This window comes from Gymnoscopelus microlampas, assembly GCF_963454915.1.
Source record: "Gymnoscopelus microlampas genome assembly, chromosome: 13".
NCBI classification, from domain to species: Eukaryota; Metazoa; Chordata; class Actinopteri; order Myctophiformes; family Myctophidae; genus Gymnoscopelus; species Gymnoscopelus microlampas.
This window is the reverse complement of record NC_139950.1, coordinates 33,056,808-33,065,423: the sequence shown is the minus strand read 5'-3', so window position 1 is coordinate 33,065,423 and position 8,616 is coordinate 33,056,808. Positions and strand designations below refer to the sequence as shown.

The following is an 8,616-nucleotide window of genomic DNA, read 5'->3' as shown; positions in this document are numbered from 1 at the left end:
TTTAAGCTTGTACAATATGCATCGCTAAAGATACACTGTAGACCCCCTAACTCTCCTGTTTATCCAATTACAGCCCCATCTGCTTCTGTTGCATATTTGGCACAGTCTTTGTTTTGTTTTTTTCTGTTATTCATTTTCTGTCATCAAAAACCTCTTCTGTACTTTGTACTCAGACACAAAATATAAGCACTTGGACAACTGGCACATCATTATAATGATCAACAATGAAAAATAAAATAAAAGGACAAGAGCACAGGTTGTATTGTAAATGTTTGCTGGTTTTGCTGGTGTGCGAGTCCCTCTATATGCTTTTCCATCCACACCCTGCCCACTCTGTGGGTAACATTCTAAGAGTTTGAATATAACCAACCTCATTATTTCAACAGTCTCTCCACATCATTCGAATGGCTTTGTCATCTCGGCGAATCAACAGTCTTTATATTATGTCCTTGGCTGAGGTGTCCCCCTCCCGACCACACTCCCCCTGTCCACCCCACACTGGGGACAGTCTAAAAGCTTCCTGTAGGGGGCAGCAGCTCAGCAATCCTTCCTGGTCCTGACCGTCTTGCTGACATACTTGATAGGGATCCCCCAGCGTCTCATTAGATAGACATCAAACACGTAGGCCATACCAGGCTCCAGGCCCCCGATCACAGCCGTGGTGACGGCCCGTCGAGGGTTCAGCTCCTGGAAATATTTACAGAGAACCCTCTCGGTGTCGGAGCGTGACTCAGGCCCCAGGCAGGGAGCGGTGGCGGCTCCCTCTGTGCCTCCTTCACCCTTCCCTACTTTACGGCGGTACACGCAGTACAGGCTCCGCTCCTCCGTACCCATCCAGGCCAGGGTGACGCTGTTGCAGCTCCGCAGCCGGTTGAAAGACTTTATCTGCAGGGTGGAGGGCAGCGAGGGTACTCCTCTGCGGTGGTAGGCCGAGGAGGTCTGCATCTTGACCGAAGCCCTCAGAGACCCCTGCGAGGCCGGCTCTCCGGCTGCGGCGGTTCCTTCTCTCTCAAGGTGGATGAGGTAGGAAGGGCTGCCCTCGAGCCAGATCTGGGCTAGCTCTTCACCGACCGCCTGAGAGGTCACGATCTGACCTTTACTGGACACAGTGACTTTGACCTTTCGACCCCCGCCGCAGCTCTGCAGGGTGAGCAGGCCACTCTGCTGCCAGCCCCGGGGGCGGAAGCTGAAGAACTGCTCAGAGTGAGAGCCGCGCTCGCTGAAGTTCACCCACCTCAGCTCGCCTTCCCTGAGCGCGGTGACGGCCGGCCGGGCCTCCTCGTGGGTGTGAGCGAACGTCCCCGTGTACGCCGCGTTGGTTCCGTTCGGCCTGTCGATCACAAAGACGTCGAAGTAGTACTGGGTGTCTGGGAGCAGCTCAGAGACGGTGCACACACTCTCCGTCCCTCGACAAACACATTGCAGGTCGGTGTACTCGTCGACGGGGTCAGGGGTCGATGGGTCCTGAGGCTCAGAGTACGTATCCCACTGCTTCCACCACCAGTCCTTAAGAATTGGCCACGCTGTCACTTTTCTCTGCTTCTCCTTCTTTTCCCGTTTGAGATCTTTCTGTTTCTTTTTGCTGATGCCCTCTCGGGCCGCGCAGAGACTCGGGTAGTTGTGCTTCGCGTTGACAAGGACACAGTACTCATAACTTTTAAGGGTGTGTGGGAGCTGGCTTAGGGAGGGACTAGGCGCCCAACTGAGGGTGACACTGGTCATCCCCACACCCAGGGTGTGAACTCTGGGGTCCGCTGGGAGCATCGGGAAGGCCCCTGAGGGCCCTGGGCCTTCATGAAGATACACTGAAGCTTTGGTGTCCTGCTCCTTTGAGTGCAACCTCAGGATGTAGATGGAAGCAGGGGTGTAGGTAGGACCCATGTAGGTGTTCACAGCATTGCCCGTGTAGGCGTGTAGCTTTTGTTCATTCCCAGGTCCTCGCCACCAAACCTCTGGCATGCTCTTTTTTGTGTTCCCTGTGTGGAAAGAAAAACATATCAATAGTATGACTCATTTATGCAAATTGTCATTAATACATAACGAAACACCAGAATTTACATTTTAATAAGTAACAACAATGTCTTCTTAATTTCTGCCCAATGTTTGGTCAAGTAAACAAGCACATTTGTCAGTGCTAGTTTTTGAGTTTACTTAAAAAAATAAAAAGTTTTTAAATTAATTTCCAATTACATTTCCCTTAAGCCCAGAAATCCTTCCTCAAATGAGACCAAATGTTACACAATCAAAGTGAATAATTCAGGCTGGCAACGGGGAACCTTGAGCCGAGGGTCTGAATGATTTATGTTTCACTTTATAACTTCATAACCATGTTTTTCCATAGTACTGTAGGGCTGGGCGATATGGACAAAATCAAACATGATATTTTTAGACCAAATACCTCGATATCAATACCTTGATGATGATAATATTGTACTGTGAAGATGATATCAATATATTTTCTTTTTATTGCATTTCTTCTAAAATAGCAAAAATAGCCGATCTATGTAACATTGTGAGCTTGTAGATCGGATATTTTCACTATTTCTGAAAATGTTTAAAAGTAGAAAATAAGACTTGAGTGATTAAAACCAGGAAAAGACAACATCCCAGACAATATCTAGTCTCATATCACGATATTGATATAATATTTATATATTATAATTTCCCAGCCCTGCATTGTAGCATGCCCTGTTCAGTTAGCCAGAAGGTGCCTTTGGAGAAGGAGTAGGTTTGCAAAATCTGTAGCAGAAATCTGATTATTTTGTTTGTGTGAAGCAAACATTAAATAGACTTCAGATATGTCTGGCAATATTTAACTTTGCTTCTACAAATTGTAATGTACTATTTTGCCTGTACAACAAATTAGAGACTATCGTGCACTCTTTGTTTTTGGCATAGTAAATTCCATGGTTTATTTATTTCAACATCCACATCTAGAATAAGTAGCCATTTTGGCTAAATTATTATGTACAGTATGCCACTGCCATTGTCTAGTAGGTACTTGACTTGACTACTATTCAAATCTAAAAAGTGCTCAGTATGACTCAGGTTGGATCAGTGCTAATCTCATTCAAATGGCAGTCATCATCTCCTTGTCTGTCAAATAGATAGCAGATGATATTTGGGAGAAAGGCGTCTGCCTTGCTTTGAAGGAATTCCTTATTTTATCACTGATTCCTTTCTCAAAATGAGTGTTGAAGATATTTAGAGTGAATGGCTTTTCAAATACCTGGCTCTGCAGTAGAAATGTGCGTTGTGAATCTTATTATTTTCACTGATGCACAGTGAATCTTATTAGATGTGACTTGCTTATTGACAACTTAGTTATTTGGCATTGCGAGAGCCACTATGTGTTTTCTTGCCTGAGTTGCTGCATATTTCCGTTATGCTAGCTTGCAACACCTGTAGCTTGACATGGCGCTGAGCATCTATAATGAATAAAGAATGAAGAATAAAAAAAAAAACACACACAAAAAAAAAAAAATGTGTGAAGGTTGTTAGCCTAGCATGACCGGGCTCCCTCCCACGTGATCAGTCTAGCTATGCCACGCTAGAAGTTCTGTGGCCTTTTAGTTGTTGTGTTAACTCACACTGCTGAGTCTTGAGTGGTTTGTCCTTGAGGGTGCGGGCAGCCAGGCTCCATTCAATGGGAAGATCACATGGGCTGACAGTCACAGACATCATGGCTGCCTTCTTCTTGAGGGTGAAGTAAAGCCTTTGGAGAAAGACAGATAGCATTAATAAGTTCTTTGGTGTTTTTCACTGGGACTGTCAAAAAGATTATGTCTGATTTCCATTCAGTCGCAGAGGTGACAGATGAAAGCACATCGCTGCCATTGAAAGCCATGTGACATTCTTTTGTTTTTATGATGCTTTTCAGATACTGTACGCTTTTGTGTGTGTGTGTGTGTGTGTGTGTGTGTGTGTGTGTGTGTGTGTGTGTGTATGTGTGTGTGTGTGTGTGTGTGTGTGTGTGTGTGTGTGTGTGTGTGTGTGTGTGTGTGTGTGTGTGTGTGTGTGTGTGTGTGTGTTCGTTCCAAGTTACAACTTGGAAGATTTTGTCATTTCACATTTTTGGGATGTTTGTCAAATCTTTGTCTATTCTTCTCACCTAGAGTACATGCTGATCAGTCATTTGATAGCAGGCCAGGAGAGGTGACATGAATGTCAGATGATAAGGCTGTGCTAAGTCTTTCAGATGGTAGTCCATTTGCTGCAACTGTCTGAATTCGTGCTTTGCATAAAGAGACAATGATGACGTAGGACCCTCACTGTGATTTGATGATTCCGGGACCATACGCTGTCTGTTGATGCTGGATTTTAGATTTGCATAATAGATAGTAGTTCAAAGGCAAGAAAAGGACATTTGAAAGGCATAGTGCTAGTATCTTATTTTTCTTGCCTATATCTCTCTCAAACAACCCCCATTCACCTAACGTAGATCTTGACCTTCAGTCCACCGGGTTGAAACTTTAAATTAATGTCCTGAGGTGATTGACTTCCACAAACCATCATTTTCAATAGAATAACTGTCACACTCAAAGCAGAACAAATATGCTCAGCCCACATTTCCAACATAACAATTTGTTTCAGCCAGGCACACTCTTTATAAAAATTAATTAACCGCATATGATTCCCTAATAAATATCCATTTGTCTGTTCATGAACATCGTTACGCTTAATATTCTGCAGATGGCGTGTTTCCAAACAGATGTGTGACACTATCATTGTCAAGGGCACTTTGCAGATTATTTAATTAAATTAATAATTTCCGGTTGGTTTTCTCTGTATTATTTGCTGTCTGGTTCTGCATGACTGTGCTGGCGGATAGACCGCTGCACACAGGGAGATGTGTTTCCCAATTTACAGCTCCCAGTATCAGAGCGATAGCACTGGCACTGCTCACTTCGTTTAAAGCCAAGTGGGCTCAACTCCCCCCGACCTCCCCCTCTCTCACTGTCTCTCCTGTGGTCCTGGAAAGGACCACTGCCTCTGAAAAGATGATCAGAGAACGGTGATGGGGCAAGACCAAAGTTTTCGCTTTTGCTTCATTAGGGGCGGCAGTGGCTCAGGAGGTAGAGTAGTTGACGTCTTGCTATCTGAATGTTCCCTGGTTCCCAATCCCTGGATGCATGTCTAAGTGTCCTTGTGCAAGACACTTAACCCCTAATGCATGGGTGGGCAGCATTCTTTTCCAGAGTGCCATACTGACTCCGATAAAGTGAGCAAAGGGACGAAATGTGCAACACATGCTGAATTATATTAAAACTGTAAGAATTTCGTAGACACAAAATCTATGTGTCACTCTCTGGTGTACTCTGTGTTTATGCTGAAAATATTACATAACCCTAACCCTAACTTTTAAATTAGCCTACTAATGTATATCTTGCCAGTCTTATATGCACCACTACATAGATCACTGACACCATTGCATTATGTTAAATATGGACTCTAGTCAGACTGTGTGCATTGTATAGTGTTTTGGAGAAAGGCAATATAGGAATTCACCATGTGACGTTACATTAGACAAACATCTCCAAATCTCATTTCATTCAATCAACGTCCCTTTCGTGATGTAGAACAGCAACTGGCCATGTGCAACTAGAATAAAAAATGAATAAGGACATTGATTCTTACTGATACCTCCCTGTATTTTCTCCCCACCCTGCTCTTGTGTATAAGCCTACCTGCGGGTTCGTCCTTTGGGAAGGGGTATGGTCGTGACCCTCCCCTCTGGTAGCCACGCAGTGGGGCGAAGTGGCACCTCATTCTCAGGGGTCAGGGATGAATGTGCCTGGGGCCATGAGGTACCACAACATAGTGCCACGGCCACACTGAGACACCATGACAGGGATGTGGGTGGCATCCTTCTTTCTCTCTTTCGTGGTCTCTCTCACCCTCTTTCACTCTCTCCCTCAGTCACTGCCTCTCCGATGTCGCCCAGACACTGAAAGGGCAGGGAGGAAAGGTCAGGAACATCCATCAAACCACACCAGCAACATGCACGCACGCACAGACAAACACAACGCACGCATGATTGCACGCACACGCACACGCACACGCACACGCACACGCACACGCACACGCACACGCACACACACACACACACACACACACACACCCGTGCGCACAGACACTCACACATACGCAAACACACACACTCTCTCTCTCGCACACACACGCACACACGCAATCTGTCACAGCCTAATTTCTACCTTAGCATTTAGAGACACTAAAGATATCTAGCAGCTGATGAATCATGGATATGAGGAAACATCTCACGCTACTCTGACCAAATTATTCATGCAGGGAGAAAGAAATTGCCATGCCGTATTACTCTGATCTGAATTGCCCAGCTTGACATTCACTGGACAAAAAAAGGAATCGCCCATTGCACTACATTTCAAAACATGAAGTGGTTTGCTGGTATTACTCACTAAGAGAGTAATACGCTGAGTAAGTCGCTGTCTCTGAATTTTACATTTCGTTGGGTTGAAACCTTGCATGTCCAAAACTGTTACTTTTCAGGAAATGGAAAAAAGAACCTGTCTTCCAATGGATGTAGTTATTATTTAGTCACAAGCTCTTCTAAAAACCTTTCATTGGTTAGATAAAATATACAGTTTACAGATCGACTTATCCACTTTCAACCATTTTCAAAACTCTTTCAAAAATAGTGAAAATAGCCTATCTACAAACTTATATTGAGTTGCAATTTTCACAATTTTTCCATCTTTGTCACACGACAAAGTACAAAATAGGGCATTCGATGAAAAGTAATCATAAAAAGATGAAACATACAGGTTTCTGTCAGACGGCGACAATTTCTATTTATAGTAATGTTCAAATGGGATGTTGTTTCCCGCAAAGCGAGTGGTCCTTTATCACAGGCGTTAGCAGCCTTGTTATCAGGGGAAAGTGATGCCAGCTTAATGTGGAGATGCACACAAACAACACCTGGAGGTGCCCCAGCACAGCCTGTAATCTAATCACTGTACACAGATGCCGCGCTTGACAACAAGCTTCCACAGGAGGAACTCGCTTCTGATTAAGCCTGAGTAAAGCCCGTCGTGTGGGGACACTTTGTGAGCTTGTAGATCTGCTATTTTCGGTGCACGACACCCATGTGCAACAGAAGTATAAATCAGGTTAATTCTCCCACTTTCTGTATCTCTCGGTCTCCCTATGCCTCTTTTTTTTTGCCGTTTTTTCGCACTCACGCACGCACACATGCACGCACACACACACACACACACACACACACACACACACACTCATATATATTTCGTAATGTACTGCATAAAAATGTCTTCCTATTTTCTTCCTTTCTTCTGTTGAATAACATGTGTGTGTGTGTGTCGTTTACCAGGTCGATTCACGGTTTATTGCAGCTCTCACACTGTTCTGGCTCTGGTCCTCAGAGAGAAGGCGCACTGGTTCAAAGTCACACAGCCTTCACAAACCCCGCCCCCCACCTCCACCCCCACCCCAACTGCTTTAACAATGTCTATTTTTCCTTTCCCTTCTCAGAGCTGTGCCACCTGCAGATCAGATGACAGTCATGGTGCAGCGTGGGAGGGAGGGCAGCTAAAGGTACACATCTAAGTCTTTTGGGGGCTGAGGGAGAAGCGGAGATCCAAACCTGCCGCATGGCTACAAAGTAGTGCACCTGCCCCCCTCCTCCCCTAAAAGTTGAAAAATGGAGATACGGGGTTTCTTCCCGACAGCAGCGATATAAAGCTTTAACTTGGAGACGTGCAGCTCGAGGGAGTGAGAGATTGAGGAAAATTTGAAAAGGAGGAGAATGAGGGAGGAAGTGCGCGTTATGGAGAGGGAAGAAGGGAAGCGGGAGAGGAGGAGGTAGAGGATGGATGCTGGGGTAATGAGAGAGAAATTGGAGGAGGGATGATGCAAAGAGAATGTCAGAATGGGGGGATGGATTTATTGCCAAGCGACAGCAGGCGGTCAAATGAAGTTGATTGCTGTTTACTTTAGACCCGTGTCCAATGGGTTCTAATGTGTCACACTGCACGCTCAGTCTCTGCTGTGCAATCTTTCAGCCCCTCTCTCTCTCACAGTTTCTTCTCTTTTTCTATCACTATAACCCCCTTTTCCATTCATTCCATCTTGATAAATACGTGGACACGAAAAAGCTTGGCGGGCTTGCTTCTTCCAAATGCGCCTGATGCTGATTAAATATGTATAAGTCTCTTCAGCAAATTACGGCCAATTGAATTTTCATATGGCAAAAAAAGGCTTGGTCTCAGAGAGAGAGAGAGAGAGGGGGAGAAGGAGAGCTGAGAGAGCAAGAAAACTTCTTAACTACCACCCTCTATAAATAAATACACACTCCTCTGTAAACGCAGGAGCTCATGACTTTGATGGTCGCCCCTCGCACATTCGCTTACTCTCCTGTTCTGATTTAACTCTGCCGCACATGTATCGCCTCTTCTCTCCATTCCCTAATGTTTGTCCTAGACTGTCAACTGACTGGAGTTATTCTCCGCACTGTTTAAGTTCTTTTAATTAAAGACCCATTCCCTACCTCTTCGTAGCTCTCTCTCGCCTAATTTGTATTTCATCTCACGACTAATGTTGATAGTTGAAAAACGGCTA

At 45.0% G+C, this 8,616-nt stretch overlaps 1 protein-coding gene across 1 annotated transcript in view; it reads right to left on the bottom strand.

Moving 5' to 3' along the window:
* Positions 1 to 537: 537 nt before the first annotated feature.
* Positions 538 to 8,616, bottom strand: part of ndnfl (neuron-derived neurotrophic factor, like) — a gene marked incomplete at its 3' end in the record, with an annotated part of 9,560 nt that continues 1,481 nt past the window's right edge. Inside the window, exons 2-4 of the mRNA XM_084076378.1 lie at positions 5,688 to 5,947; positions 3,591 to 3,715; positions 538 to 1,976 (exon numbers count right to left, since the gene is read on the bottom strand). Coding sequence (XP_083932504.1) covers positions 538 to 1,976; positions 3,591 to 3,715; positions 5,688 to 5,866 — 1,743 coding nt within the window. The 5' untranslated portion in view covers positions 5,867 to 5,947. The remainder of the gene's footprint in view (positions 1,977 to 3,590; positions 3,716 to 5,687; positions 5,948 to 8,616) is intronic.